Source organism: Sphaerodactylus townsendi, linkage group LG03, assembly GCF_021028975.2.
Source record: "Sphaerodactylus townsendi isolate TG3544 linkage group LG03, MPM_Stown_v2.3, whole genome shotgun sequence".
Taxonomy (NCBI): domain Eukaryota; kingdom Metazoa; phylum Chordata; class Lepidosauria; order Squamata; family Sphaerodactylidae; genus Sphaerodactylus; species Sphaerodactylus townsendi.
In genome coordinates, this window is record NC_059427.1 from 81154477 (window position 1) to 81169921 (window position 15445).

At 43.9% G+C, this 15445-nt stretch overlaps 1 protein-coding gene across 3 annotated transcripts; it reads left to right on the forward strand.

Moving 5' to 3' along the window:
* The first annotated feature begins 8679 nt into the window (after positions 1 to 8679).
* Positions 8680 to 14869, forward strand: RPS14 (ribosomal protein S14). 3 transcript variants are annotated; one of them, XM_048489978.1, is made up of 5 exons: positions 8680 to 8837; positions 10744 to 10894; positions 11836 to 11997; positions 14206 to 14282; positions 14760 to 14869. In XM_048489978.1, the coding sequence occupies exons 2-5, from the start codon at positions 10746 to 10748 to the stop codon at positions 14825 to 14827; spliced, it is 456 nt and encodes a 151-aa protein (XP_048345935.1). In that variant the 5' UTR covers positions 8680 to 8837; positions 10744 to 10745; the 3' UTR covers positions 14828 to 14869. The 3 variants fall into 3 exon arrangements, with proteins under 3 accessions (XP_048345935.1, XP_048345936.1, XP_048345934.1); XM_048489979.1 differs by lacking the exon at positions 8680 to 8837 and adding an exon at positions 8860 to 9028; XM_048489977.1 differs by lacking the exon at positions 8680 to 8837 and adding an exon at positions 10089 to 10248.
* The last annotated feature ends 576 nt before the right edge of the window (positions 14870 to 15445 follow it).

Sequence of the window (15445 nt, forward strand, 5' to 3'; positions counted from 1 at the left end):
AGCCTCAAATCATTCCAGCAGGATCCAGTGATTCAAATTTTGGGACATGTTTATTGAAGACTTTTAGTAAGCATAAGGAGAATTTGGAACACAGCTTATAAAACGAGAAAAGATAGGCAGTGAGAGGGAGGTCGATTCCCCACTTCAAAAATGAAAGTAGATACAAACCAGTTTGATAAGATTCGGGACCTTTTGAGCACGGTTTCATGGTCCCCACTGCAGCTTCTGCCGCCTTGTTCCCAGAAACGCAACAGGGAAACGGGCGATTAAAACAAAGCCCCGTTTCCACGTGCCTTCATGCAGTAGCTTTTAAGTGAATGCAAGGTAGACACAAACACACTCCCCCACCCCCCTCCCCACAACTACAAAAAGGTTAAAGGGTCCAGAGGTGGGGATTTATGCCTGAAATCATGAATGTGGCGCAGAAGGGACTGGACTTGCTCCAGCATTTTAAGGGGCTAAAATGAAATGAAAACAACTTGTCCCTTGGTGGGCTCAAACTAGCAACCTCTTGCCCAGCAGCCCAACACTCAATCAACTGTGCCATAGAGATACCACTGGCTCAGGGACATAGGTATAGATTTTTTATGGGGAGGGTTCGGGGGTGGAGCCACACCCCCACCCGCCCCTAGGGCGTGGCCATGCCTCCCCAAGCCCCGCCCCCAGCCTAGCACTTATAAAAGCAGCTCTCCAAGGCCAGGGATGGCAGACTCCCCCGCCCTGCCCTCCCCTGTCCCCCACCAGCTGGGCCTCCAGCCGGCAGCCGGTAGTTCCATCTGCCTTCCCCTCTGGGCAGAGGCATAGAGGGAAAATGGAGTTTTGCCCGCCCCCCCCCCACCCGGGCAGCCACTGTGATGCTGGAATCCACCCCCAAACAGCAACACTTTCAATGGTGTTTAAACTAGAGAGCCCAAATTCTCCTTTTAAATCCACCTTAAAGGGAGAATCTGGGGTCCCCAGTTAAACAACATTGAAAGTGATGCTGTTTTGGGGTGGATTATCCCCCACCCTGAAACAGCATCACTTTCAATGTGGCGTAGTGGTTAAGAGCAGATGCATTCTAATCTGGAGGAACCGGGTTTGATTCCCTGCTCTGCCGCATGAGCTGTGGAGGCTTATCTGGGGAATTCAGATTAGCCTGTACACTCCCACACATGCCAGCTGGGTGACCTTGGGCTAGTCACAGCTTTTTGGAGCTCTCTCAGCCCCACCCACCTCGCAGGATGTTTGTTGTGAGAGGGGAAGGGAAAGGAGTTTGTAAGCCCCTTTGAGTCTCCTACAGGAGAGAAAGGGAGGATATGAATCCCAACTCTTCTTCTTCTTCTAAACTGAGGACCTCATATTCTCCCTTTAAATCCATGCCAGAGGGGGTGGATTTAAACAGAGAATCTGGGGAAATTTGGGGGGTTCCTGCTGTCAGGGGTGCAATGGTTAAGCTAGCAGCACCAAACTTTTAGGACATCTTTAGGAGAATCTCCTAATGGTACCACCCAGGTTTGGTGAAGTTTGGTTCAGGGGGTCCAGAGTTATGGACCCTCAAAGTTCAGGGGGTCCAGACTTATGGACCCCATCTCCTATTACCTCCCATTGGAAACAATGGGGGCTGGGGGCACCCCTTTGGAAGTCCATAACTTTGGACCCCCCGGACCAAACTTCATAAAACCTGGGTGGTATCAGTAAGAGCCTCTCTTGATGATACCTCCCAGGTTTGGTGAAATTTAGTTCAGGGTGTCCAAAGTTATGGACCCTCAAAGGTGTAGCCCCCATCTTCTATTAGCTCCCATTGGAAACAATGGAGGATGGGGTCACTCCCTTCAGGAGTCCATAACTTTGGACCCCCTGAACCAAACCTCACCAAACCCGGGTAATATAATCAGGAGATTCCCCCAAACAATCCCTGAAAGTTTGGTGCTGCTAGACTAAATAATGCGACCCCTGAAGGCCAAAAACCGAAAAACACTAAAAATGTTTTTAAAACCCACAAACGGGTGGGCGGAGCTTTGGACATGAATGGGGGGGTTGAACCCAAGAACCCCCCCCTTACCTACGTCCTTGCACTGGCTTAAGGCTGGGGAAAATGCAACTTAAGTCTCCCTACACAAGTAGAAACAGGGAAACATGCCCTTGTGTATTCGTCTTTAAGTGAATACAAGGTTTACTGCTGCCTTGCGTTGCTATGTATGTCTTTAGTCAGAAAATCGGCCCCACATTGCCTCAGATCCATGTGGATCTCTGGTCCGCAAATTTTTTTTTAAAAAAAGGGCTGCGAGCGCATTGTACACAGCCCACTGTGTCCTGATTGGATGGGAGGCTCCACATCACTCGCAAGGGCGGGTAGTTCGAATCTGAATTCACCCCCCAACTTCCCCACCCCTCCAGATTGCCCACGCGTTTTTTGAAAAGGTCTACTTTCTTCCAGGTTCTAAAATAACATGTGCTGGTGGGGCTGGGAGCACCAGAAATGGGATGAATATGTGTTTGGCGCTGGTGAAGTGGGGAGTTCTGCTGGAAACCTGGATATTTGGAGTGACGAGCACACATCTAATCGTGAGTGGGGAAGCAACTGGAGTGACTAGGGTCAGATTAGGATCTGGGAGACCATTTTGAACCCTCCACTTAAGATTGCTAGGTGATTTTAGACTGTTATTCTCTTTCAGTCTAAATCACCTCATAGAGTGGTAGTTGTGAGGATTAAATGGAGGAGGAAATAATGGTTTGTTTGTTTGATTGATTGCCTGCTTTTCTCCCCAATGCGGATCCAAGATGACTTGCAGTATTTTGCTCCCCTCTCCCTTTTATCCTCACAACATCCTATGATTATTTTGAGAGGAAGTTACTTGCTCAAAGTCACCAATTGAGCTTCCATGGCACAGTAGGGATTCAAACCGCTATACATGATGTGGCTTTGGTCACTATTACAGAGAAAGGAATGTGTAAATATCTTAAGAATTTTTAAAAATAATGTCTTTGTTTTCAGCAGGAGCAAATCAATCCTATTTCACCAGGTTGACTTTTTCATTTATCAGAAACACTGAACTTACTTTAAATGAAGAACCAGCCCCTTAAGTATTGTTGAGCAGAGACGTACTGGGGGTAAATGGTGCCCAGAGACAAATTGTCCCCAGGTGCCCCCGCACTTGCTGGACTCCCAGCTGGCAACCGGCAGTCCCTTCTGCTCTGCCCTCCCAGGCAGGCCAGAACAGACTGTGGTCCCCGGCCTCGGAGAGGTACTTTTATAAGTACTGAGGTCTGGGGGCAGGGCTCAGGGGGTGTGGCCATGCCCCCACCTGCCCCTGGGGACGTGGCCACACCTCCCCAAGCCCCACACCTGGCCTCAGTGCTTATAAAAGCACCTCTCCGAGGCTGGGGCCCACAGTCTGTTCTGGCGTGCCCGGGAGGGCAGAGCAGAAGGGACTGCCATCTGCGAGCGCAGCTGGCAGGGGATGGGGGGCAGGGGGTGGGGCACAGTGTGGGGGCGGGGCCAGAGCCGGGTGTCCTTGACCCTGCCCATGTCATCATCGACATGGGCAAGGTCAAGGGCACCTGGCTCCGCCCCCCACTGCTGTCTTTCTGGTCATGTGGGGGGGGGCGATTTTGTGCCCCCCATGTGACCAGAAGAGTGGCCACTGTTGTTGAGGCTTTAATGACCAGAATCAACTGGCTGTTGTGGGTTCTCCAGGCTCTGTGGCCATGGTCTGGCAGTTTTTGCTCTGCATCTATGGTTGGCATCTTCAGAGATGTGTCACAACAAGGTGTGTGCCATGGAGAGAAACAGATCTGACTGTGACATACCACTGAAAATGCCAGCCATAGATGCAAGCAAAATGTGGTAGCACAAGCTACCAGACTATGGCCACGTAGCCGACAAAACTCACAACAGCTACCCTGACAAGCTTCTGTAGTTTTTCACTCTCAATATTTCCCCAGTCTCATCCAATATTAAATGACAGACTGGGTATTAAAGGATGGCAACTTCATCATGACAGAGATGAGGAAAAGAAGAGTGCCCATTTATGTACACCAATCAGTGTTTTCTTGTGTCAGCATGCCTTCCCACTCGCATATGTAGATCCATCCAGACCTGTCAAGCAATGACAATTTGAATGAAAAGAACATCACACATTGCAGTGATATCTTAAAGGTCCTTTTGAAATGTTTGGCAAATCTCTCTCTTAAAATTAGAGGAAACTAATGAAGAAGATTTGTTCCAGATGAATGAGAGGTGTCTGTGCAATCATTCCTTCCTGCTGTAAAATTACCTGGCAAAGCTTCTCTCAGAAGATAAATGAGATGTAATATGTTGTCTGAGTAAATGGAACAGGGTAATAAAAAGGTTGGAACTGACTACAGATTTACTCTTTCGTACATTTTTTTTGGCCCAGACTCCTGGTTGATCCATTTCCTGCATTTGAAGTAATTGAAAATGCCCTTAAACTCCTCAAAATGCCAAAACTATGAGGTTTGTTATTGGGGGGTGGGGGGGTGGATTAGTGATGGTGGATGACTTGCCCTGGCTGGATGTCACAGTGATGCTAAAGACCTTGATAAATCTTCATCTGACTTTAGAGGAAACAGGATATGCTATTAGGATAAGTTATATTTTGGGTTGCTCATTTGTGATGATTACAGCCAGAACTCAATAACGTTCAAACTTTACTATCATATATGTTGTGGAACCTGTGTGTTTTCTAATGAGAAAACGGGGACTCCAGAAAGGCCTGTTGATGTTGGGAAACTGGGGAAAAAATTAAGAAGCTTACCCCCTTAGCTATGTTACCACAGCGAGGGCAGCAATAAAATTGAAGCTACAAAATTCAAATTGAAAATAAAATTATGTTTTTATGCGGTCGAACAGAGTGTCGTTTGGTAGAGAGTGAAGTCAGCAACAGGCTCGGTGGTACACTGGCACACAAGCGCAATGCACGCTGAACACAGAAAAACACCAAGTTCTTATAGTATTTTTGGAGGTTACATCATGGATTGAATTATACAGTAATACTACAGGGCCATCAAGGTCCATTAAATTTCTTCTTCCGAGACGTCCGGTCTTATCTTCGGTCAGGAAACACCTCCGGATAGTCGTTCCTGTGAACTCAGATGTTTGCCTGCTGGCTCTTATGCATATTCACCTTGACGTTCCGCCCTGTATCTAACTGTTAAAAGGTTATTCCTTAAACGTACAATTTTGGGAGAGACTTTTAGTATGGTTGAATGATTTCAGTTATAAATTCTGCCATTGGCTGTGGGCTTTTTCCTGGGTGTGTGTGACAATTACTTGGGGCTATGTCAAAATGCAAAAGGGGTTTGTGTTCTGTGACTATTCTGCTCCCCCCCCCCCCCCCCGTGACTCTGTTGGAGGTGCCCTGTTCTTGGCTGGGACAGAAAGGTAGAGACACAAGCCAGTCTTAACAGTTCTAATAATGGCTTTATTAACAGAGAGAGACAAGACTCTAACTCCTCCCTGGCTCTAACTAATGGGAGTACTTGCTTGTCTTCAGAATGATAGGAGCTACAGACAGTGTCCTTTTCTGGCTGCTTTCAGATGGATCACTGTGTCTTGCTTCCTCACGGCTCTGTTGGTCTTGGTCTTTGCTCTGGCTGCTGATTAACTTGGCTTGCTCTCTTTAGACCACCATATGAACACATGGACTCCTCTTTGGACCACCATATGGACACATGAACGTCACGAATATTAAGGGACCCCAGCTTCCCTTTGCACCTCAATGAGACAGACTAACCAAAAACAGGGGATGCTGGGTAAAGAGAGGAAATTGCCTACTGGGAAAAGTCTTAAAGGGGCAGGGACTAACTAAAATACCCTCCCAAGGAAAACTTAACAATAAGCAAAACCATACTGACTGTGGGGAAACTAAATCTTAAAGGAAAAATAACCAAAGGTTTGCCTGATTCATTAACTGTCTGCATCCTGTTTCTCTGGGTCCACCTTTAGCATAATCTAATCTTTTTGTTTCAGCAAGCTTGTGACTTAGACAATGGTTTCAGGGAATAATACATTCTACAGCAGGGAGGAAAAACCTTTACAGACAACCAGAATAAAATCAAATTCTACTAACACTATATGTCTATCAAAACTACCGGTATATTAAAACAAAATAATTATTATCTGTCCCTCTGGCTACAGCTACAACCAGATTAAAATCCACCCGATGTACAATTTTTGAAATGTGAGAGAATTGTTTATGGATCTCCTGATGTCAGATTTACTTTGGCTGTAAAAGTCCTAAATACTTGAGTGATGACAGATATGCATGCTTATGATTTTAAAAGTCCTTTTGACTTAGTAACTGTGGTCAATCCAACAGATTTTTAAATACACATGTAACTAATTATGCATATATACTTGACATTAATATGTCAGTACCATACTTCATCTATGGAATGGAAGTATTCAGGTCTTGCTTTGGGTTAAATATCTAGAATAATACCACCATCCTGGACTTTCTTCTCTGTCCCTACAGCCTTGGCAAGCCAGAGGGTCTTATTCATTATTTGTTCTATTGTCCAACATAGGAGCCACCTTGACCAAGATGAATCGGACCTTGATGAACTTTTCTGGATCTGATGAGATCGTACGAATTTTCTAATGGCAGATGTTAATCTAACTATTATCTGTATTGTTGCTACTTTTACATTTTTGCTAATTAGGCTAAATTCATTTGTATTAACCGAGAGGGAAGGGTAAATTAATAATACATGTTTATCCTTTTATTAGCCCCAGCATGATTTAGTGGTTAAGAGCATGAGGACTCTAATCTGGAGAACCAGGTCTGATTCCCCACTCTTGTCTGGTGAACTGGATTTGTTTCCTTGCATGAAACCTGCTGGGTGACCTCACAGTTCTTTAGAACTCAGCTCCATCTACCACACAAGGTGTTTGTTGTGGGGAAAGGAAGGAAGGAGTTTATAAGCCGCTTTGAGACTCCTTATGTTTGAGAAAAGCGGGGTATAAATCCAAACGCCTCCTCTTCTTCTTAGATTTCTTAGGGCAGTGGTGGCGAACCTATGGCACAGGTGCCAGAGGTGGCACTCAGAGCCCTCTCTGAGGGCATGCACAAACAAAGTGCCCCCCCCCCCACTTCTAGGCTGGTCTGGGCCGCTGGGCTCGATTATTAGCATTAAACCTAAGACCTAGTTTTGGGAAAGCAGTGTAGATAACCTTGTTAAGCACTGTTAAACCCCATTGATTTTCATGCGAAGAACTAAAGTGCGATCCTTTACCTGGGAGTAAGCTGAGTTGCTGGCAATGGGGCTTGCTTCTGAGTAAACCCTCCTAGGGTCGTGATTCACCCGTTGGAAGAGTTGCACTGCTGCTTCAAAGCAAAGCCACCGACTACCACCAAGCTTACTTCCAAGTAATGCACACCTTGGAGTCAATCATTTTTTCTAAACTAAAACCTCAATATTCATGTTAAATTGCCGTGTTGGCACTTTGCGATAAATAAGCGGGCTTTGGGTTGCAGTTTGGGCACTCGGTCTCAAACAGGTTCGCCATCACTGTCTTAGGGTATCTTAGATTTTATATTATGCATTTTCTTTTTTGATCGAGGGCTGATGTGAAAGTATCGTATTGTGATTTTGAAATTTGTAGTGGTGTGGTGTTTAAGACCAGTGGACTAATTGGTGAACCAGGTTTGATTCCTCACTCCTCCACATGAGCAGCAGACTCTTAGCTGGTGAACTGGATTTGTTTCCCGCTCCTACTCGTGAAGCCTGCTGGGTGACCTTGGGCTAGTCACTGTTCTCTCAGAACTGTCTCAGTCCCACCTACCTCACAAGGTATCTGTTATGGGGAGAGGGAGAGGAGTTTGTAAGCTCCTTACGCCTACTTACAGGAGAGAAAGAGCGGTATAAATCCGGCTTATTCTTCTTTTGTATTGTTTTGTTTTAACTGTGTGCACATGTGTGCAATGCTACAGTCTATGGCCGCAACATAATAAAACCACATACATAAACAAACAAAGGAAGCTTTTGCGTAGATTTTCTAGACTCAGCAAATAGTGTTTCTGATCATACTGTTAAAAGCCAGGCATATTTCCTTTAAAGGAAGGGACAGTCATCTGAAGACTAAGTTAGACAACCACTGTGTCCCCCCCCCCCCCCGTGATAATCCCCAAACAGATGCTTTTGGTGCATGTATACGACATGCATTGTACCATTACACAGAAATAATAACTAAGGTGTAGACAGTGTAGACAGGATTGCCTTGGTACTATTCGCCCACACCATCTGAAAATGCGTTGTTTCGTTTTCGAAATTTTGCATTACACATCAGAGCTATTCGGCTACTGCGCGTTCAGATACAGAAGCATCTCCACACTTCAGTCAGTCTCAGGAGGAGTCGTCAACTCCTCAGCCTTCCGTCTCCATGTCTGGATCTGCACTCGCAACTTGGACTTAGACAACTGTGCCCGGGGACGACGGCACGCAAACAATCACTCCAACGTTTTCTGTTGAATGGCGAAGAGATGAGAAGATACGGGAATTTTTTCTCTCCCCCACCCCCTCGTGCGCGAGTGTTTGGTGGCGGGGTCATCAACGCCATCTTTAGTGAGGGCTTCAATGACTACTGGCGCCATCTTAGGATGGGAAGTGACTTTTTCTCATCACTTAATTTTCCCGTTGATATTCATCGATCCCGGCTCAAATTCCAAACAGTGTGAAACAGACTAATGACGAAAACAAACCCGGACCGTATAAGCAGGAAGAGACCTTTCGTTCTCAGAAGAATAACTTCCGGGTCATACGAGGTGACCTCCGGCCCCGTGACGCTGATCTCTTCCTTTCCGGTGCTGGTCGCTGCTTGCAGGGAGGCTGCAGTAAGTGGCAGGGGTGATCCTCTATCCGTCGCCATCCTCCTCACCTGCGCCATTGTCCCTGGCGGGCGCTCCCTCTTGTGTTCCCCGGGCCCGGCCGGTCGAGGGGGCGGCCTCCGGGTCGGTGGGGAAGGCGACGGCCGCCCTCTTGGGCCTCGGCTAGTTTAGGCAGGACGGCGACGAGAGATACTTGGGTGGGCCCCGTAGCTTTCTAAAGAAAATGTATTTATTTCGGTCTCGGCTTTACTGATTGATACTTTCCCGGCCCTGCATCTTAATAGAGGGCGAGCAGTTATTAATTGTGGGCGAACTGATGCCGACATGGCTTCAGCCGAGGCCTCCTCGTGAGTTTGAGCCTGGGTTTGGTGCCCACTAGGCGCGATGTTTCCGCTCTTTGTAGCCGAGATGATTTGGGAAGGAAAGCGAAGAACCTTCCACTTGGCTTTTTCAAGACCAGGCTGGTAGAATATTGTTTTTTCGGGCCTTTTAAAAAGCTGTCTACATCACAGACTCTGTTGCATGTGGAAGGCTGCGAGACTGCAGGTAGCTGGGCAGATTAAGCCCCTTGCAAAGCACCGGGGTTTAAATAGATTGGGAGCAAGCTTACAGCCTTCATCTCCAAACTTCATTTTTATCTACACCTGAGTCTTCCCCCCATGACCGTATGGGATAGAAACTTTATTTGAAAACCACCGGGCAGCGCTGTCTTGTGGTGGGGCTTCTGTTTGTAGCACTTTTGTTTGTAGCACTTTAATACATATATTACATATGCCATAATCAAGAAAGGTACTTTTTCAAATTACATAGTGGACAAACATCATTTATTATCTTCTCTCAAATGAGCTGGTCCTTGGCTTATTAGTGGATACTTCAGAGAAAGGAATAAGTCAATTTCTTGGTCTTCGGCTTCTGAGCAGGCTGAGTGTGAATTGTGTACCTTGATTAATGTGACAAATTGTGGTTAATGAGTCTGTCATCAACAGATTTTGTTTACACCTGCTTTTAACAAATGCTGTGCACTGAAGTAGCAAATGCAAAAAGGCAAATCTGGTCTTGAGCAGAGACCTCAGTAGAATCTGACCGTAGAATTTGTTGTGTTTACAAAAGAAGGACTAGGATTTTTTCCAGGTGTGCTGTCAAGAAAAAGTGGGGTTCATCTAACATTCGCATATGAGTATGCACAGGTTTACAAAAAATTCTTTGTGTACAATTTTTTTGTGGAAGGTCATCTTCTGGTTGGGTAAATATGATATCTCACCAGTGCAGCTAGATGAAGAAAAACCTTTCTGATATCAGTCCAAGTAACTGAAGTTAAACCTTGTCCTTTGCTCTGGGCACATCACTCACCTCCATCACTGGTTGTTCATGGTTAAAGGAGCCCCACTTGCTTCTGTTTATTGGCAAAAACCAGGAGGTCAGTGCACATATTTATGTTCATTTTTTTCTTTGAGAGGGTCTGCTTTCCCCTTTTATTTTTCTCTGTGAGGGCAGTTTCAAGTATTAGAAGGAAATAAAACGATCTGAATCATGATCTTTCTCATTATGTCTGGCAAGGAAAAACTCAGGGGCTTCAAGTGTGGATGGTTGCTTGGGAAATGTACAGGTTGTTGACAATGTGGATGATGCAGGTTAGAGAGAATTTCTTAGCTCCAGGTGCATGTACTGCCTGCTGGAACTGCAGAAAGAATTCTGTGTGCTTCACGAAGTAGCTGCATATATAAGCTCCATGTAGCTGCTTTCAAAGTGGTTGCCATGCAGCTGTGTGTTGCTGTGAATTTGTCTGAATTATTTACTTCTATCAGCATGGTATTATGTTTCTCAAATAACCCTTAATTTTATTTGAATTTTTAACTTCCTGGTCTAATGTTTTGTAGTTTCTGATCTTCTGTATAATTTGTTGTTTTCACAGAAATGGCACCTCGTAAGGGTAAGGAAAAGAAAGAAGAACAGGTTATCAGCTTGGGACCACAGGTCGCTGAAGGGGAGAATGTATTTGGAGTCTGCCACATTTTTGCTTCCTTCAACGATACTTTTGTCCATGTAACTGACCTGTCTGGCAAGTGAGTTGCAGATGCTGGTGGCTTCACCATCCTTATATATTTTTAAAACAGTAAACGGCATGAGTGGAAAATCCTCATATACCTGGGATGTAGGGTATCAATAAGCATATCTACATGTATTTCTGTGATTCTGTGTAATATGTCATGTCATTTTAGTTAGACCAGTGGAAATAAATAAGGTTATCAACTGAATTAATGATCGGGGATAGTAGAGATTGTGGTGGAAATCGGGCTTCCTGAGATTTCCTATAGCAGTCTTTACAGATCGGGGATTACTAAACCGAGTTCAGCCCACCAGCCCTATAAACCTATTCTAGTTGCTTTCCTGAGACCACCTATGTCCTATAGTGAGTTGGCAAGCACTGGACAGACTGCAGTATATGACTAGTGCTTTGCACTGTGTTTAGTGGTCACAGGTTGTATAGACTTGCTGTACAGCGTTTGGCAATCTTTGCCACCTCAGGTCTCCTAAATATATCTAGTTGGACTTAAGTTTCTGTTTTCCACAGTATGTGGTACAGTGCTAGTATCGTGGATGTGGTGCAGGAGCCAGAGACCCCTGAATTGATACATAAAGCAGTCTTCTCGTTAAACACCCGCTAATTTGCTTAGGCACACAAGATGGTGGGAAGACTAAGATAATTCAAATTTATGCTGGCCTCATACATAGCAAGGGACAATATATAGGTGACTTTCCTGGGAGAGTCAGATGGTTCTGTTCTTTATGTTAAAAGTAGCGAGGTAGCTGCTGTATCTGAACATTGTCACTATTCACTTGGAACATGCAATACATTTTTGAAATGGCTCTTTCTGTCTTTGAATGGGGTGGCAAATCAGACATTTGCATTTCACAGTTTGTGTAATAATTGTGTACTTTGCATTCCCAGTGAACACCAGGCTCATAGATTCCTCCACTAATGGGCTGATTGCTTCTGTCTTAGGGAAACCATCTGTCGAGTAACTGGTGGCATGAAAGTGAAGGCTGACAGGGATGAGTCTTCTCCTTATGCTGCTATGTTAGCAGCACAGGATGTGGCTCAGAGATGTAAAGAGCTGGGCATCACTGCTCTTCATATCAAGCTGCGGGCTACAGGTGGAAATAGGTATGTGTCTCTTTTGTATATGTGGTGGCGGAAAGTCTTGACAACCATGTCTCAGCCAACTTATGACAACCATGTAGAGTTTTCAAGGCAAGAAACGTTCAGAGGCTGTTTACCATTGCTTTCCTCTGCATCATGAGCTGGACTTCCTTGGTGGTGTCCCATCCAATACTGAGCAGGACCCTTCTTAGCTTCTGAGATCTGACAAGATCAGGCTAGCAAGGGGCATCCATACTACTCATCGTGAAACCTCAGCCCGAAGTGTACCTCAACAGTTACTGTTGTAAAAAAATTTAAGGCAGGCAGTAGCTGTGTTTTAAATAGATTTCAGTGTACACGTATACTTTTGCATTGCTCAGAAATTAAAAAAATTAAAACCTTTTGTACAATTATTCTATGGCATGAGACCTGAAGATGTGTGCAGAACGAGTGAGGCAAATAGAGTTTTATGATACTGAATTAACTGAAATCAAATTGATGTTGCTGTCTTTGATAATAACGTGTATGTCATTAAGTAATATTGTCCATACATAGAGCATTTTACAGAGAGACAACTAGTTTCAGTATCAAGTTCTGAAAAAGATGAAAAGCAACTTCAGACATTTTGTAGAAGTAGTTACTAGTGTAAACCTGAAGAGTGAATTGATACATTCATAGTGGTGGGTAAGAGCCGTAGTTTAATTAGTCATTCCAAATGCTATATAAGACAGAGAATGTTGAAGAAGAAATCTTAAGAATTCTTATGAAACACGACTCCCAAAATTAGAAAGAACCCACCTAGAAACATTTCCCACAGTGTCTTCCAGCGGCCCACATACCTAATAATAAAAGTAGCATGATCTGCTGTCAATTAATTTTAAAGTAGTTCCAGGACATTACTAGTATGTTTGACAGAGTATAAATGTTCAGGTTTATAAAAAGTAAAATGCCATCTCTTCTTTCTCAACATCCATCTCAGAAAAGAAGAGCCAGTGAAGCTAGCTGAGAATTACAGTACCTGCTAGTCCAGTGCTCCAACTGCTGCTGTCCAGCAAGTCTGAGACCAGACCCTGTTCCCTTACTCCATAACTGCCCAGACAGAGATGGTAGCCAATCTCCTCCCTTCCAAAAAAGCCCCTCAATCCCATAATGGCGATTTTTTGTCACTCTGTTGATCCCCTGAAGGATCGCTTTCTCTCATGAACCTCCCTGTCCACTCTGGTCAACTTCAGAGGCCCTGCTGCAGATGCCCCCATGCTCTCAGGCCAGACTGTTGAACCCGAAAGAGGACCTTCTTGGTCATGGTGTGAGAATTTTGGAACTCCCTCCCTGAGGGAATCAGCCTGTCTCCCTCTGTTGTTGTCTTCTTTCAGGAAGTGAAGACATTTTGTTTTGTTTAGCATACCACCAGTAACTTGTATTAATTCTCCTCTGTGGCAGTGATGTTGGGGTTTTGTATGTCTATATTTTTAATTGTTTAAATATTTTATATGTATCTTATTTTTAGATGTTGTAATGTTTTAAATATTTTGCTGTTTACTGCCTTGGGGATTCTGTTTTTATTTTTATTTATTATTCAAATCCAAATCATTTTATTTACGGTCATTGACCAGAACAGCAATAACAGAAATACACAATTCAGCAATAATGAATCACGAATCAAAGATAGTACATAGTACAAAATATATAGTCAATATTGCTGACTGAGGGGATGTTCACAGGAATTAAATAATTTATATAAAAAAATTTCCTGTGACTTATGTTTAAAATCCCATTACACCTAAAATTGCGATACAATGGATAAAAGTACAAAGATTAGAACAGTGATAAAAATTTAGGTATAAAAGGCCCCTACAGTATTGCAAAAAGGAAGCCAATAAGGACTGGCTAAAAAACTGGACTATCTCTTTTTGTCTTTACAGATGAGTTATTTATTATTCATGTTATACCCCACCCTTCTCACAGGCTCAGGTGATCAGAAAATATACAATCAGTTAACAGCAGTGTAACAAACAACATGGTTGCGCTCATTTCTACTGTGCCAACTATATAATTTGAAGAGGTGGGAAGATGTCAAATAACAGATCAAGGCAGCATAAAAATATTTAAATAATTCTAAAATCTTCTCTGGTCATGAACGAATGTTATACTTGTAGGTACAGTGGGGAAAGTTTGGAGTTTGTAGGAAATTGGTAAATGCTGATCTGATCAGTGTGGCCTTTTATTTTGTAGGACAAAGACTCCTGGCCCTGGAGCACAGTCAGCCCTCAGGGCTCTGGCTCGATCTGGCATGAAGATTGGGCGTATTGGTGAGTGACCTGTTGTAAATGTTTCTTAAGACTATCCCAGGTCCAACAAGCTGCCGTTGAAGAGAAAAAAAGTGTAAGAAAATACACTCAAATAAATGAATAAATTTTGTGTTCCTTGGGCATGAACTAGTGACCTGTGTTAAACTATATTTCCATAATCCTAGAAATATGCCCTCATTGACGCACAGAGTTTAGGCTTTTCCTGGTAGTTGTGATTAAGTGGAATGATGTCCCGAAAGCTGCTGCTGCAGCATCTTTCACATCTTTGGCGGTTGAAACTTGAAATGGGGAACTAGCACAAGCCACATTCGGTTTTTAATGTTAAGATTATAAATGGTAAACTTCTGCATTTTTTTCAAATAGTTTTCACTCACTGTTTGCCTGTTGACTTCTGAGGCTTCCTAACTGACTTGTTGCTCTTGTTCATGTTAAACCTGAATCTCTTTCTGAACATGAAATGTTTCTTTCCTTTCTCAGAGGATGTGACCCCCATCCCTTCGGACAGCACCCGCAGAAAGGGTGGTCGCCGTGGTCGCCGTCTGTAAACAGTAGCCGAGATCTTTCATCATTAAAGCTTTCCGATAAAACTTTGTTCTCTTGTGGGTTTTTTTCATACAAGTTTAGTTGGTTCTGGTATTCCATGAAGTATGTCCTTCAGCTGCTGTTGGGCCTTTTCCCAGTAATTACTTACATGAAAACCATTCTCTGTGGGGAATATTTCCTCTGTTAATAGCTCCCACAGGCATTTTGTTATGTCAGTTTTCAAATTATTTTTCTGTGAATCTGTTCCATACTGCTTGGCACAAAAACATCTTGATACAAGCTGAACATGGCATCTTTTATAGTGCAGTTTTGAAGGTGGAGGAAAATGGTGGTCAATAAACGCAGACATAGAAAATACCTGAATCCCTTCCAGCATTTTGCAAAAAGCTTCTGTACCTCTGAATCAGAGAGGTTAGTGCCCAGCTCTTGCATTATGCTGTGAAGGGATTGTCCAGCAGAATACTGGGGTCACATTACTCTCCACGTGTTTCAGACATCCCAGACAGAAGAAATATTCTCATAATTTTCCCCTCCTCTTCTGCCCATTTATACCTATTAGTTTCTGGTAAACTGATTGCAATATGCTGCAGAAATTGACCATTAAACAGTGACATAAAAAT